Genomic DNA, 17571 nt, shown 5'->3' on the forward strand with positions numbered 1-17571 from the left:
TATTTTTCTTTTAGCATACGACATATGCATATTCCCTATATACTGTGTTATGTACTACTTTTACTTAACTTTTAGATTAAACTTTTAAATTTAATTTTTTATTATATAAATATTGTGTTTGGGTGCTAATTACGACACTTCGTTTTGTGCCCATGAAAAAAAAAAAGTCTTTTATAGCAAATTATCAAATGTTTCATCAAAATCCACAAGATTTTGTAGAATTTTTCTTGGGCAACCATTTTTTTAATTTAACTCGACTAGTTATATTAATATTATACTCTAACTTAATTGACAATTATAGAATTTACTGTCAAAGAATTACTGTGTCGATGTATTAAAAAAAAAAAAACAAAAACCCCATGGCTTCTCCAGTTATCATTATCAGAATAAAAAATCATTTATTTATTTACTCTATTTATCCTTCCTCATGAATTTTTCTTTAATCTTTGCAGAGAAAGAATTTTTTATATTATTTGGCCTTAATTTATTCCAAATTAATACTTCTTTAAAACAGGCCCCTAAGCCCTGCTACATTATAGCAGTAGGTCTTATCAATTTTCAAACCAGTAATTTCTGAAATAGTGATATTACTTGTACATACACTCACCAATAGTCAAAAAACTCTGCTATATGAATTATTCATTACCAGTAATTGGGTAATTCAATTACGTTTAATTGGATTCCAAATTGATCTCTCTAGTATCACAGGATAACTATCATACATGTTAGTATGTAATATGTAACTGCTTGTTATATGATGAATGGTTTTTTAATAAAATCAAAACTTACTATGTATCATTATCAAAACTTATTTATTTTTAAAATAATCTGTATTATAAACAAAATTGACTAGTTAATTAAATCACAAAAGGTTTCTTTATTCTATTTTTGAACTGTTAGAATAACATAAACATAAAAATAATATTATCATTACTTACAAAATAAACTTCAATAAAAATATCTTAGTCTCTTAACTGAAAATATTCTTGTTTTAAGGTTAAGATTGGAATAAGAATTGTTCCTCTGAGATGCAGATTCCCAGTGCAATCAGAGTATTTTTATTATTGTTGAATATAACAATAATAATACACAAATTAAATAATACAAAACACTGTATTAATATGATAATATATTATTATACAAAAACAATAATATTGCCAGAAATATTTTTGCCATGAAGAGTCTGTTGTTGATTGCTCTTAAAATAAATTAATCACAAAGCAGATTTAAAATTAACTTTTCCCTTTGTATGACAATACTGGATGAAATAAATGGTTATTGTATTGCTCAATGTATAGTTTTGGTCTGGCAAACTGCTGATTTGTCTGTTGATGTCTATCAGTGTAATTCTTCCACTTATGACAGTATATTAGTAAAGATAGCAAAATAAGTATTACAGGAACAAGAATTAAAATAATCATAGACATTCTTGAAGTATGATCCTCTGAAATCAATCATTTATATTATCTTAATTTAACACTACATAAATATAAAAACTCAAATGCTATAAAAAATAACACAAATGCAGAAGTATTTCATATGTAAAAATAACCATTAGTAAAACTTTAAAATTACTAAATATTAAAGACCCGTTTACAGATTAATAGAACTCTTAATTGTAAAGGTCTTTTGAAGTTAATTATCAGCATCGTCTTCAATGGAAACCTGGTGGGTATTACTGGACCCTGTCTTAAAGAGGTTAGAAAATCCTTAAAGTTTGTATCATATCATATATTCAGTCTATGTTATGTTTTCTTATTCAGTATCTCTTTTTTGTCAAATTTAAATTGAAATGTATTTGCAAATTTGTGTGTTGGGGTTAATGTTTTTCTACATATTTCCTCTTTCTACCATATGATTTTACAAAAGATGACTCTGTAGTGTGTATTTCCTGTAGGTGTTCCTTGTACCTTTAGGTGAGTGTGGCCCCAGTCTGTCTAATGTAGTTCTTAGTATAGATTACATTACTCAGTTAAAGTTGTTTACTTAATACCCAATTGTGTGCAAGTCAGTTTAACAGCATTTGATTAATATTGTTTCTAAACTCAACTGAAATTTGAAATTTTGTTTCCTTCCTTAAAAAGATTTCTGTAGATTCTTATACAAAATAATTAACCAAAAGAAATCACAATTTCTAAATATAAAATTTTGTTAAGTATGGAATAAATATTAAAAAAATTTCAACTTCACTTCAATAATTAATATATTATTATTTTTCACACAACATAACTGTATCCAGGTTAATAAACAATTTCTAGGAACTACCATATATTGAATTTACATTAAAATTCATTACTTTCTACTAATTCTAAGCTCTTCATATTTAATAATAATCATTATTTATAATAGTCACTTCTCAATTTTTCAAGGAGATACTTACAAAATCTATAACTTTGAAGAATATTAAGAGCATTTAACATTTTATTATATAAAATTTACATTTCATTATGTTAAGGTCTTTTAGTGCTTATAGGTGCCAGTAATATGAATAATTTTTTAGCATTTCTTAACATATTCATTGTATTATTATTTTTTCTAGTGGTTATATTAAAAAGGAAATCTTTACATGAATAGTAATGTGAATTGGATGAGGATCTAGAGTCTCATAAGTTCATTTAAGCTTGATAGGTAATCATAAAAAACAAGACTAACATAACTTTGATATGCTAGTATCAAAGTTATATTAGCTTATCTTCTGGTTAAAACAGACACACAAACTGTACAAAATCTACTTTAATTAGACCCAGCATTGAAAAATTATTGATTCATAAATAATAACCAACCCGTCATCCAACTAATTACAAAATAGATCATCAAATATTTTAGCAGTATATTTCTTGGATTAGAAGAAAAGTTAATATTTATATAATATATAATAGTTAATATAAAGTAGCTTGTCTTTTAGTTTGTTTTCCTTTTATTTAAAAAAAATTATATTTCTTACTTATTTTAATAAATTTTTTTCATACACACATTCCATAAAAAGTTTTTTTTGTATTATCAAAATTCAGAATGGTGTTGATGCTAATTATTAAAACATTAATATCAAAAGAAACTCTTTTTTTAATGAAATTGTCTATTATATGCCAAAAGCTTACACATTTTCATTAAAAACTATAAAATAATAATTCAAACAATTAGTTATGGTGTAAATCATTTCAGAGTCAATTTCCAGAGTCAAAAAGTAATAAAAATAATTTGGTCAGCATAGATAATTTATCTATAGATTTCATCTCCTTTAATGTAAAAAGTGAAACTAATTATTATTACCTTCTTATTGTTTATTATTTATTTTAAATGTTTAAGTTTCAGAAAATCATTTCAACATGAGACACTGTATTTGATTCATTTGTTTCAACTATGACCGCTGATTTTAAGTGAAGACTAAAAAATTTAAAAATGTTACGTCAAAGAAAAATTACTGTTTAAAATTATCAGTAGTATGTTTGACACACTGAAGGTGAAGTACAGCAGCTCATATATTGCATATGAGTATTCAATATATCATATATTCTATATGTTGGCAGTTTTTTTTTTAATGATTAATTCACCATAAAAACTTCAAGCTTGTGCATGGGAATATTAAATGGAAATTTGTAGATTATGAAGAATGCCTTGTCTAACCAGGATTTGAATTGGGATCTCTGCATGAAAGGCTGAGACACTACCACTTGTCACAGTGATCAGCATTATTCTGATGCCTTTAGGATAAATCTTTTGCTGTGTACATGATACTCCTGTAACCTCTTAAACTGCTGTCAAAATTTTCTTCTCTAATAATGGTATGAGTGGTAGATCTTGGTTTTATCTCATTCAAGTGATACTGGCTTAAGTCAATAACTAACAGAAATGCTAGTGGATCTTACAGAAATCTGTCAGTATCTGAATAAAACTCATACTATAGATGAATAAGGCTTCATGTAGGGAGTTATTCATTTCACTCGCAATTCCTTGGAAGGAATTCATAAATTCAAAAATTCTAAATTCATTCAGGTATTTTCAGGATGGTGCCACTAATTCCTAATCAAAAATTTTCCTCAAACCAGTTTAAAAAATATCTGCTACCAGAAATTGCTTTTCTTCTAGATACTAAGTAGAGACTAAAGAGGTCTCAAGTTCATTTAAGGATAACCGTAACTATCCCCATAATTTTGGGACATATGAAAATATTTAATTGAACTATAAACCATTCAGCCAGACCTTATGGAAGATATATAACCAGTTTATTAACAATAAACCCTAATAAAAGCATTACTTAAGGAAGCATTATTTAAGCAATGTTGCAGATTTAGTTTATTAAACAATGTTGTAGGTGACCTGATATGATACAAGTCACTCCTGAACTGGCATAGCCATTTCAAGTTAACAAGCATTCTATGCTAGGATTACAAAGAAGGTGAGGAGTGAAGAAGTTTCTCATCTCTCTCTTCACTAATACAAATTCTTGCACACCGGTATGCCAAGCCTACCAAAACACAAGAGATGTTCAATAAATAGCTGCTGAACACATACTTCTACCAAGTAGAGGACATATATTTGTTATTAATAGAGGAAATAGTGTTATTTTTATTAAAATTAATTAAATTTTTTGGATTAATTTAAAAAAAATTAAAACCATGCTTGTTATATTTACCTCTTGTGAGAGAGACTGGTAGGACATTAAGAAAGACTTCACGGTGTACAATTCCCAGATCATTCATCACTACACAAGCATAAAAACCAGTGTCAAATAAGGTTGTAACAGGAAAAACTAGTTTGCTTATGTACACGGCATTTTGTAAAGGTCCCATGTCATCTACATAGTATCTATAATAGCTTCCTTCAGATTCATTCCAATTCAGTAGCTATTTAATAAAAATATGAAATAATTATTAGGTAGTAGTTAAAAATTATAATTTCATATTTTTGTTATCTGTTAATATGAATAAAATGGAATAAGCTATGTGAAAAGTGAAGTGGTGTAAGATAATGGATAGCTCAAAAACCATTTACTCAAAGAAAAAATAAAGATGGTATTATCTTTCAGCATTACAAATCATCTAGCATTCCAGCATTAATATAAATAGAAATGTAAAAATAACAATAGATATTAATATCTAAAAACGTGCTGCCATCTGTTGCTGCTTTTATAAGAGCAAGATAAAAATAGATAAAATCATATATATATAAATAATTTAATTAAAATCCACTAGTAATGTAACTTTGGCTAGCCAGGTTACATAGTATAGATTTTCTTTTTATTTTATTTTAAATTTAATTTTAATTTAAAAAAATTTAATTATGACTTCATATTTATATATATGTGCAATAATATTTAATTGACTTCATATGTTTTTGTATATATGATTGTAATTTTAATCTTTTAATTTTAATTTAAAAAAAAAAAGTTGTTTGATATGTAATTTTGTATAAATATATCTTTTATATACAACTGATGATGTGGGATCCCGCAAAAGTGTTTTTGTGGAATAAAAAATAAGATAAGTATCATTTCATTTACTTTGTAGTTCTGTACTTGGGTTGTTCAAGTTGGTTTTTGATTATAAAAATTAGAATATACAGAATATTAGAATGTACAGAGGAATATGGATCTTATAAGTATTGACTTTAGAAAAATCAATATATATATATTTTCTTTCGAGATGAAATATATCTAAAAACCTTTTCAGTTATGCCAAGAAATATGGGTAAAAATTTAGTAGCGATAGATCAGGTAGTTTTTTTATTTATCCGGAACAAAAAAACCCTCTTCCTTTTTATATAATAGTGTAGATATAATATATATTATACTGGTGATGGATGAAGAGGGCTTAAAGTACTCATGTTTTTTATTATATTTTGTTGGTAAAGCTTGTTATTTATTATTAATATTTTTATGCAAAATAAAGAATTATTGAAAATTTCAATTTTAAATAATTATAACTGGTATTTACACAATGGTAAATCTGCAATGCGGCTATAAACTTTTTTTTCAACAAAAATGAAAAATTTATAATATCATTTTTCAAAAATTAATCTTTATCTACCCAGATATTAAAATATCTATCTATATCTACCTTGCTTTCCAACATGCATTTCCCATCATTACACAAACTTTTTCATGTCCTTAAAAAAACTGTTCTTGGTTGAGGGACAAGTAACGCATTCTCCACTTCCTTCAGTTGTTGGTCAGAGATGAATCACTGGCTTTTCAAATTTTCCTTGATAGGATTAAGATAAGGACTAAACAAAGGGTAAATCATGCCTCAAACTCAATTTTCTGAAAGGTTTCGACTGTGTGGGCAGCAGTGTGCATTACAAGAAAATAATGCCTTTTAAGAGTTTTTTCTTAGTGTTTGTTTAGAATTGCACTTCAACTTCTCAATAATTTTCACTCTAATGTCCATTGTTTATTGGTGAGCTTCCAGACAATGTTCCAGTACTGGAAGTACCAAAAAAACTGATAATATGATAACATAGATTTTCTTGCTGATCATTAACTTTTGAAATTTTCCTGGATGGATTGTGAGTTTTCCTATTCTATACTCTGCCATCTACTCCCTGGCTTGAAATTGTAGATCCATGTTTCATCATAAGTGATGGTTCTGGCTAAGAAGTATCTCCTTTATTATTTTAGCAGGCCAAATTTTGTTGACAATGTAAAAGTACACTTATTTATGCAAGTGTACTGATGCGAGTTGTTTAGGAACCCATCTTGCAGAAACTTTATGAAAGTTAAGTCTGCTGTGGATAGTTTCATAGACAGAACCATGACTAATTTGTAGACCATTTGCCCTTTTCCCATAGTCACCCATTTATCTTTCAGAATCATGACATGTGTACAACAATTTTAAAATTTTCAATCCATTCATAGACACTTCATTATGGTAATACACTGTTTCATATTGTGCTAAAAGTTTTCAATAAATTTTGGCCCCTGGTACACTTTCAGACCACAAAAAATGTATTACTGAATGATGCTTGTCTTTGGTATAAATGGAAAGCAAAGTGACCATGGTTAACATTACTGCTACAAAAATAAAACTGACTTGTCAATTACAAATTTATGCAGAAGTGTTAATCAGAAATAACACATAGTATCTGGTGTGAAAATATTGGGGTTATCAGTACAAACACAAATGCAAATACATTATGAATAATTGATTATGATTAATTATGAATAAGTGATTGATTAACTCACCCTTTTACCAATCTTTTAGTAGTTTAACTACTAATAATGATTCTTTAACAATGTTAGTTCATACATTTAGTTCAGTACCAGTAAATTTGAATAATTCGATATTTTATTTTAAAAAAATCATTATCTAAAATATTTATATTTTGTTATAAACTACTTTAAGTCTGTCAATGTCACTAAAATCAACTCTCTGTATTAAATAAACAATTTGAAATGCTAATTGGTTTATCCTTAATGTTAGAAAGTCTTTTTACAGTTATGGATTTTTTAAATATCATTCTAGTTAAAGGAGAATTCAGTTTTAATTAATATCCACATGAAGCTTTGAATTTAAAAAAAAAATGAAATGTATTTTAGAATATTAAGTTTTAGTTTATTATGTTCTCAATCATCAGCAACTGTTTGTTCTGTACCAGTACCTGGTTCAAATAATCACTCAAATCATACTACTTTCAATGAAAATAACCCCTTCAGACCTTGCAGTTGATTTAACTGCTGAGAAATAAGATCTAAATCTAAGAGGCATGACTAATAATATTTGAACTCAGCTAAGACAAACAAATCTAGATTTACCTGATGGAGCCATAAAAATTAATAAGTTTTTAAACAGCATTTTAAAATCTATTCACATATAATAATTTCTATTATTATTTAAATAATACAATTTAAATTAAAATAAACCATTAACCCTCCACTGCACTTGTTTCTGTTCTTATTTATTGATTACATATTCACTAAATAACTGATACCAACTTATTTTAATAAATAAAATCATAAATTGGGTAATGAAATCAGATAATAAAGAGCTGTTTGAGTAAAATAAAGACTGACCATTATTAATACTATGGTACTGGATATCTGAAAACAGGTTGAAGGCCATATTTAGTAAATTTTTTGTGTTTGGAAAGTGCTATGCACTGGAATTATAGAAGTGTAATGGTGAAACTTTTTTAATTATTACTTTGTATTTTTATTTCATTATTTTATCAAAGGTTATTACAATAACTGGAAAAAAAATATGTTGAAAATGACCTCTTCCAACATCAATACAATATTGCACACATTTTGTTTTCAAACACTTTAACCAGCTAATGTACTAAAATGTCTTGTACATGTACCATTATTACAGTTTTTAGTCTGTCAATCGTGCATGGTGCATTTTAGTGTATAGCAACAGTGGTATACACTATTTTACTGCCCCCCACAGAAAGTAATCGGGAGGAGTCAGATCAGGCAATCGTGCAGGCCACAAACCCCTTTAAATGATTCGGTCATCAAAGAGATTTCATAAAAAAGTCAACCTGTTAGCTGTGTGCACTGTGGTGCCATCTTGTTGGGAACAACCATGATTGAGTTTTACTTCTGTTGACTAGTTTTTTTAGTTTAAACAGCACAATAATTATCACTATTTAACTGTATTTTATAAAAAGAACGTTCTACTCACGCCGACCCAAACTCCAATTTTCGCTTCATACAAAGATTGTAATACAGTCTTGCATTTTATGAATTAACATACCTTCCCAGATGAAACCACACTTCATCTGTAAAAATCGTAATGTCGAGGATACCTTATGGAATTTTGGTCAATAAAACGTTCAAACCATTGATAATAATTTAGTCTTTTGACATGATTTGTAGGTTTCAGTTCTTGATCACACAACCCTTTGTTGGACAAAACTGTCAATTCTTTTCTTAAAGTTTTTTGTGCGGTATCAATTCCTATATCTTGCTGCTGTGCTAATTTACGCATTGAGTTTGATGGATTTTCGACCATAGCATCTAAAATATCAAGTAGCTTCTGTTCATTTAGTTTATGTAGTCTCCCACTTCGATCAATGTCTTCAACAAAGCCTGTTGTCTAAAATCTTTTGATAAGATTTTGAACTTTCATGAAAGACGTTTTCAACAAGAAAAATGTGTTCCTCTACCAAAAAAACCATTACTATTGATTGCAACTATCTCATACGATTGCTATCGCATACGATTGCTATCGCATATTGCAACTATTGATTCTGATAAACAAAAAAACATGAAATGAAAATAAGCACATTCAATCAGAACTCAATAACTGATGTCTTGGTTTATTACTGAACAATAACCAATGACCCAGCAGGGCAACCAACCTAATACCATGCCAAAAGAACAGAATGCACCACATAATTCTAAACATACTGCATAGCAACTTTCTAAACGTTTTGTAAAATTTACATTATAAAATGATAAAAATAATTTATTAAAAAATGTAATAATTGAAATATCCTCATTAGTTTTAATTTAATTTAAAATAAATGATTATGATCTGTGAATGAAGTGTCTAAGGCTACAATTTTTCTACACTGATAAACCTATGCACAACGAAAATAAAAAAGGGAAGAAATGCTTAAGAATTACTTATATTTTTAACATTAATTAAAATGAAAAACTGTTCATTAAACTGTCATGTCTTTTCAATGATGTGATGAGAATTTCATTTTGTTAAATTTTAAAGAAACTAAAAATTGGGTACTAAAATCAGATGATAGTATCATTGCTATCTATAGAGGAAAAATAGACCAACAAAACAAGAAATAACGTTTAATCCATTTTTAATAATTTTTTTATTTAGTGATAAAATTTTATCTCCATACCAGAAGAGCTTATGAAGAAGAGCTTATGGTAAAGGTTAATTTCAGTTGAGTATTGTATACAAAAGCTGCAATCATCTGAATAGAGAAAGAATATTACCTCTTGATAATGTTAATAATTAAACCTTTTTTATATATTATTTTTTATTATGAGAAAATCTTATTAAATTAATGGAATTTGAATCAGTTTTTCATGAACTTCATTTAAATTCACCACTGACATACACCTACACAAGATAAATAAAAATAAAAGCAAAGATATACGGAAGAAAAATATTTTACATTAGCATAGATTAATAGAGACTCAAGAAAACAGATAAACTGAAAAAATCTGAATGCAATGTAGCCTTCAGAATAACAAACAAAATAAAATAAATCGTTACATACAGATTACTATCAACAAAATAACACAATGTCTCTGGAACATATAAACTGAATGTTCTGAGACACACAATGTTCTACATCTGTCAAATGAGTTGCAGTTTCAAAGCTACAATGAATGTTTAGAAGCCTTTTATAATAACATATGGTCAACACTTGCTTACACCTGAAAGATGCAAATCACAAATCCACTAAAGTTGACAGCTTTGATATTCTACTCATATACAAAAGATATCTTAGCACACTTGAACATTATGAAATATACAAAAGAACACAAAAGAACAGTATACTAAATGAACATATATAATTCAGATTACACTTGCTTAATATGTGTCATTACTCTTAATATGTGTCAGATTAATAATAATAATAATAATAATAATAATAATAATAATAATAATTAAAAAAACCTAGCAGCAGTAACTTCAGTTGATACCAGTGTGTAAATATGCAAATTCAGTCATTAAAAATGGTTGCAAAGATAAATGAAAATGCTTTGAAACAATTAAAAAAAGTATTACTATAAGATTAAGTTTGGTGTGTGATTATGTAAGTCTAATTTGAAATTAAATTTACCAATATGTGATTAAAAATTTTATTAAATTTCAGGGTTACCTGAATGGTAAAGAGGGAGTGGAGTGAAAAAATGGAGATTTTAACTCTGAGTATTTTGAACTCAGACTGGTCTTTAATCTCCTTTCCAAATTAAAATCCTGGTTGTGTAATTGTATCGTGAAAAGAAGAGAACAAAGTATTGAAAAAACTCTTCTTTTGTGCAATTTGTACTGTGTGCCTGCATCTCTATGCAGGCACACAGGGATGATAATAAAAAGGGGAATAAAAATTGAAGAAATTATTGCCAAAAAACATATATGAAAGGTAATGAAGAAATTATTGCAATAGCATACAGAAGGACATTGTAGTGGGCAAGGTATGTGACAAGAGTAGAAAAAAAGAGAGAAGACCTACATATGGAATGGAAGAGGCAGAATAAGGAAGCACTGGATTGTTGGAGTTAAGAAATTATATACACAGTAGCATGAATGAATGCAGCAAATAATAGGATGCTTCCTAGGATTAAGAAAATGAGAATTGTTGCATCAGTTAAATACTTATTTGACCTGTAAATACTGATAAGTAAGTAGATTAGATAAATAAATAATCAATTAATATACTAACAGAATCATTGTAAAGAAGATTCTGAAAAGTTAATTCCTAACTCACCTGATATGAATTGTTTATATAATTAATAGGTGACATGAAATTTGTCGTTCGGAAAGAAATATGGTCAACTCTTCTTAACCACCGAACAACTGGAGGCAGAAAACTATGTACTTGACATTCTAACACAGCAGTTTGTTGAACAACAGTACTAACATTTCTTGGTTTACCACCTATCAACTGTGGAGGTTTTCTTGAATCATCTGCAACAATTTCTTTCTGTAAAAATATGGGAATATTGAACTGGCTAGACAATCGTCATCTCTTTATACTATTAATTATAGATTGTGTATATATAATCATTGTACTACAGTGGCTTAGCTAACAAAAAACTGTCTTGTAGTTCTATAATAACAGTGAAAGGATTGTATCTTTTCAATACTACTTCCAATTCTATTCCAGTGTACTAGTCATTATTTAAGTGTTCTTTACTTGTACTTTATCAGTTACATTTTTCTGTGAATAACTTAGGCAGATTATATTTATTTTTGCAGACTTAAGCTCTTCTTTGTACCTACTACCTATTCAGGGTAAGCAATTACAGAAGTATATGGATTTCATTTGACTATTATAGGTATTAAGGGCATTCACCTCTTGATACCTAATTCTCTGATTATCAGGGTTGCCTGATAATCAGAGAACATTTTGAGATGAGCTAAATGATATACAAAATGGGTAAGCCCATGTTAAAATTTTGTTGTGTGAAGTAATATTTATTATTCATTTAATTTTTAGAATAAAAATTGATAGCACAGATTGAAACCTTATTTAAAATTCGAAGTATTATAATAATACAAACCACCCATGCTTGAATACAAAGAAACTAGGAAAAATTCTGGTTTTTATATGACTCCAAAACATTCCTGACAAAACACAAATTTACATAAAATTTTCAATTTTTATCATATGTGATTTAAATATTTTTTAATAATCTCAACAAAAAAAAAAACTCAGCAGAAATAAAGAAAAATTTAATAGATATGATTATTTTCTTTTTTTCTATTAATAACATCTGGGATTTTTATAAAAAAAATGTATTTTTGTTATGATTTTTAATCTTTGTTTCTATCTACATTACAGGTAGGGAACAAGTTGCAAACTGGGAGTTTTAGTTTCCTCCTGATAAAAGGATCAGGTAGTGGCCAAGGATGTAAGCTTGCTCTGCTAAAGTCTTGCATTGTTTCCTGGCTGGCCAGTCTGGAAGAACTGAATGTAGTGTTCTTTGGGTGGGGTTATTGGAGACCATAGACATAGGTATTCTTGGTAGATGTGTGGCTGATGAAATGGGACAACCCAAGTGGAGTATGCTAGTATTTGGGCATTTCTTGAATCAGTTATATATTCTGTTAGGTTCTGCGCCCACTTTTATGCACTAGTTCATTATAGAGGGTGAAAACTAAATCTGTAAAAGTTTACTTGAGGTTTACTGAAGATGAAGACTCATCATTAGTAAGCCACAGGTTTACTGTGGAAGGCGTAGAAGTTTCTGCTCTTTAAAAACTACTGAACCACTGGAACTTACAGAGAAGGAAGATGCTGTATCACCTTTTTCTGATCTAACAGTTCCACATCTACTGATCACCATCAGCCAATGTCTGTGGAGACCAGTAAAAAGCTTGAGACTGTTAGAAGAAAGCTAAGATTTCAGAAGAAAAAACAATGAAAGCCAGACTTGAGGCCAAAGGGAAAAGTAGGGCAAACCTTCCTCCAGAAAAAAGTAGATTACTGTGTGACATCCTCTGGTGATCCTAGTGTGTAGAATGATAGTGATAATGAATAAGGATAAATAAGACTAATGAAGTTGGGCAAAATAATGAAGTAAAGAAGAGTTGTTAAGATTAAGTACTTGGAAGCAACTGTAAAAAATGGCGATAATAGAAGGTCAAAAAGAGTGCCTTTTTCACTGACTAAACCTAGGCTCTTTTCTGGAAGGAAAGAAAACAGTAAGGTTCATCAGAAGAATGGTGTAGACAGGTGTTAAGGAACATGAAACAAAAAAAAAAAAAAATAGATTCAGAAAGATGAGCTGATTGGTAAATTAGTGAGGTATTTTGAATCCAGCAGAAGGCCTCAAGGGCTGCAAACAAAGTTAAAAAACACTACTAATATTAGTAAAATACATGGCTCTAAAATAAAATTTTATATTTATATTATACTGAGAAATTATTATTTAAAAAAAGTGGTGGGGTATGTTTTTTGTGATATTTTACTTGTTATTCATAAAAATTATGTATAAATTAATACTACCTACAATAAAACAGATAAGACAACATACATACATATTTATAACTAAAGACAACAAATTTTAAAATGAATGCTTAGATTTTCAGTTGCATGATATCAGAATAATAGGCTTCTGAAATGTAAGAAAATTCTAATTGTGTTATCACCTTGAACTATGGTGAATGGTAAAACAGTTAGATACATTTCACGATAACTAATGTCAACTGAATTCATAGCAACACAAGCATAATGTCCAGCATGGTGAGTTTCAGCTTTTTTGATGAAAAGCTTACTTAAATAAACATCATTAGCAGGTGGTCCAGCTTCTTTAACATAATACTGATCTGTTGCTTTACTTCCACTGATAACCTAAAACAAAAAGTAATAAATAAACAGCAGAAAAATAAAAAAAACCTGTATAAAAATAAAATTTCAATTTTCAAATTTTCTTAAAACTTCCTGAAAAAAAAATTAAAACTAATGATGATAAAGAAGAGAAATTAACTTTGTTAAACATTCTTCTTTTGCTACAGCCACCTAAGGACCACATAACAATTTCATTTCCTTCTCCTTTATTGTTTCCTTATTTTCTACTATTACTTCATCTTTTTGCTATGCATTTTTTCCCCTTTTTTGGGACCACTTCGTTCCAGTTCTCTTATCCTTTCTACCTTGGAATCCTATTTTTCACACTTTCCTACAATACAGATATAATACTACTGTAGAGTAGTAATTTCATCACTCCATAACAGAAATTCTCATTCTAGTTTATTAACATTTTTTTACAGGCTTTCTCCACTATTTCTCTGTTCCATCTCTGATCCCTACCACTACTTTCTACTACTCAAATTTTACAAGAAATTTATCAGATATTGTGTGCCAAATTTCCAAATATGTTTCTAACATTCTCACCTTTAAGTGAAAGATATTTGTATATGAGTATATGGGCTATCTAATCTTGGATATTTCTTCTCTATTTTGCTAAATGGTACTTCTAACCATTACAATTAATTACTTATGGCCAGTGTTTATCTCAGTTGCTCCAACTACTTATGTCATTTCTTGGCAAAAGTGTGAAAATCTGTTATATTTTTAATGTCTATTATACTCTTTTCTGTCTCAAAAGCAACTTTGTTTTTAAAAAAAAAAAAATCTTTTAAACAGGAGTTTAATTCACACCAATTGTGTAAGATTGTATCTGTTTCATATATGACTGAGGTAATACTGTTGTAATAGGTATATAAAAATGTAAAATACTAGTGCAGGTGTTTAATACTATTTTGCTACACCATAGAAGTATCCTGTGATTACTGAATTATAACTTTAATCAGTTTATTTTACTGGTTTATTTTTGTAAATACAAAAATATCTTAAGGAAGAAAATGAATTATAATGAACTACAGGTGAAAATATTCAAAATAAGTACAGAAATGAATCCATGAGTCTTAAAATAGTTAAAAGTTTAATTTTGGTATTAATACAGTTTAATTAAACGTGTAAAAATCATTAATATAATTTAAGAAACATCCATTGTATTCAGTCTTTAGGTCACAAAGTCAAATACTGATTATTTATGTAATAATTCTAAAATGAATTGAAAATAAACTAAATCCTCTTGTAAGTGTTGTAATTACTATACTTACATAATATAAGAAGTTTTTATATGAAATGATGTTTTCTGAATGATTGCTTAAACCCAGATAAGATTTGTCCACTCTTCTAAGCCATTTGATAGATACTGGAAATAAGGTACTGCTAGCACGACATTCCAATTCTACTGAGTGTGATGAAGAAACACTTTTATTTTTGGGTTCACTTCCTAATAATCTTGGAGGATCTCTTTCCTTTCCTAAATATAATGAAACAAAGTTGTTAATAATATTGTTAGCTAAAATTTTCCATGGAATTTGTAATATTATATGTAGGAAACTAACTCAAAGCTGGCATTACTCTAATGCTGGTTTTCTACTGATTGTGCCTTTTCTAACTTCATTTTTTCCACTTGAACCATTGACCTAACACTTCAAAAAGAATTATTTGCATAATAAAAATAATTATTTTTTCTGTTCATTAGATTCCTTCTTGTGGAACTTATCTATTCTAAACAGTAAATACACTGCAAACTCTTACAAAGTTATTTTATAATAATAAACCTTTCTTTTCAACTACAATTTTTATTTTCAATTTTGTTTATAGCCCACCTGGCAGGTCTAGTACTTGTCACTGTAAATCAGTTGTTTAAAAGCTGATTTTCGAAATCAAAGGTCTGAGGTTCAAATCCTAGTAATAGTTAGTTGCTTTTATATGGATTTTAATTTTAGACAGCAGATATCAGTGTACTTTCGTGGTTGGGATTCACTTACCCACACATCTCAGGAATGGTCAGCCTGAGTCTGTACAAGACTCATTTACATGTCATCCTCATTTTGTTAGTTGTTGGTGGGGGGGGGGGGGGAGGAGTTGCTTATTGTAAACTAGCTGAACAGATTGCAATGTACACATTAGGAAAAAAATATTTTATTATAGCTTTGACAGCATTTCAATCTAAGTTCTAAAACTTAATTTAAAATAGAAGAAACTCATATATTAAAGAAAGTCGGTTATTTTCAGACAATTGTTACACTATACGTCTAGAAATGAGTTTCATGCTTTAGTTTATTTTCATCATATACTATTAACTACCTGTTCAAAAGCAAAATGCCTTTGTAAAAATGTACACATGTGAATAAAGAAAAATAATCTCTACCTCTCATTTCCTCTAATTAAACTACACTATTTATCAACCATTTTAACACACTTGTTTAGATTTTTTTTTTTTTACTTTGCCTAAATGCATCTTCTTTATAATTTTTGGGCCAACACTTGAAAACTACTTTATAATATTCTTTAATAATGTTCATAGTTTGTTAATTATAAGAATTTTGTGGTTACGAACCACAAGATTAAGTTCTATCATGCACTTGGTTCTGTACTTTTCTTTCTCTACCAAAAATATTAAATATAAAAATTTTATAGTGGAGTTTTAGATCTACCTCTCTTCCTCATCATATAAGTAATACTTATATAACTTCTAGAGAAAGGTTGTTTCCACTATAATAATCCTTTTTTCCTCATAGTAAACATGTAAACATTAATGTGATATTTACACCCATATTATTCTTCCAAACAATTTGGTATCCTGGTTTGGTATAATCATAAATAAAATCAAGGCTATGACTTCAGCAGTCACATTTCTTTTCTATAAAGAAACGTGTTAATCAGTGAGTTAAAATGAAAGTTATCAAGGTCTGAACGATTAACATGTAGGTTTCACATCAAATGATTAAATTCAGGTAATTAAAATAATGTCATAACCTTTCCTTTAAAAATGTTCCTGTAAACATAGGTCCAGATTTATCTTGTTATCTGTCAGTTTGCATTTTGTGTTTTTTAAAAATATGTTTATATTTCCTGAATGGATTGAACTATTTTTATGAAATATGGCATATGTTTTAAAAATAATTATCTGTGTAAAAAAAAAAAATTAATAAATAAATATGTTAGTGAATTTAAAAATTCCGATTCATTTTAATTTTTTACTCCATGATCGCTAAAAAATGACTAGTGTAAGAAGCAGTTATCTATTAGTTAAAATTTTAAGCGTTTCATTGTGATCAAAATGACCCTTCCTTTTGAAAACTGAACTATAAATAGCTGAATTATATCAGAAAATTTTAGCATGACCCAATAAGAGAATAATTACAAGACTGCTCAAAAAGGAATGTAGTGTATTTAGGGTGTTTGTACATTTGTTCCACTGTAGCAACTCAACGGCTGAACCGATTTAGTTGTATGACTCCATGTGGATAAAGTGACAAATGAAGAGGTGTTGCGGAAAACAGATGAAGAAAGAAGCATTTGGAAAAATATAGCTAAAAGAAGAGACAGACTTATAGGCCACATATT

At 28.4% G+C, this 17571-nt stretch overlaps 1 protein-coding gene across 4 annotated transcripts in view; it reads right to left on the reverse strand.

Annotated features, from left to right (window-relative positions):
- Window positions 1-809: 809 nt before the first annotated feature.
- The window catches only part of LOC142318385 (uncharacterized), a 59954-nt gene continuing 43192 nt past the window's right edge, over window positions 810-17571 (reverse strand). For 3 of the 4 annotated variants that reach the window (XM_075354965.1, XM_075354967.1, XM_075354968.1), the window contains 5 exons: window positions 15270-15475; window positions 13794-13995; window positions 11407-11606; window positions 4634-4844; window positions 810-1444 (listed from right to left, as the gene is read on the reverse strand). In XM_075354965.1, coding sequence (XP_075211080.1) covers window positions 1233-1444; window positions 4634-4844; window positions 11407-11606; window positions 13794-13995; window positions 15270-15475 — 1031 coding nt within the window. In that variant the 3' untranslated portion in view covers window positions 810-1232. The remainder of the gene's footprint in view (window positions 1445-4633; window positions 4845-11406; window positions 11607-13793; window positions 13996-15269; window positions 15476-17571) is intronic. The other variant, XR_012754900.1, reaches the window with a different exon arrangement.

The sequence above is a fragment of the Lycorma delicatula genome, chromosome 1 (genome assembly GCF_047948215.1).
Source record: "Lycorma delicatula isolate Av1 chromosome 1, ASM4794821v1, whole genome shotgun sequence".
NCBI lineage: Eukaryota > Metazoa > Arthropoda > Insecta > Hemiptera > Fulgoridae > Lycorma > Lycorma delicatula.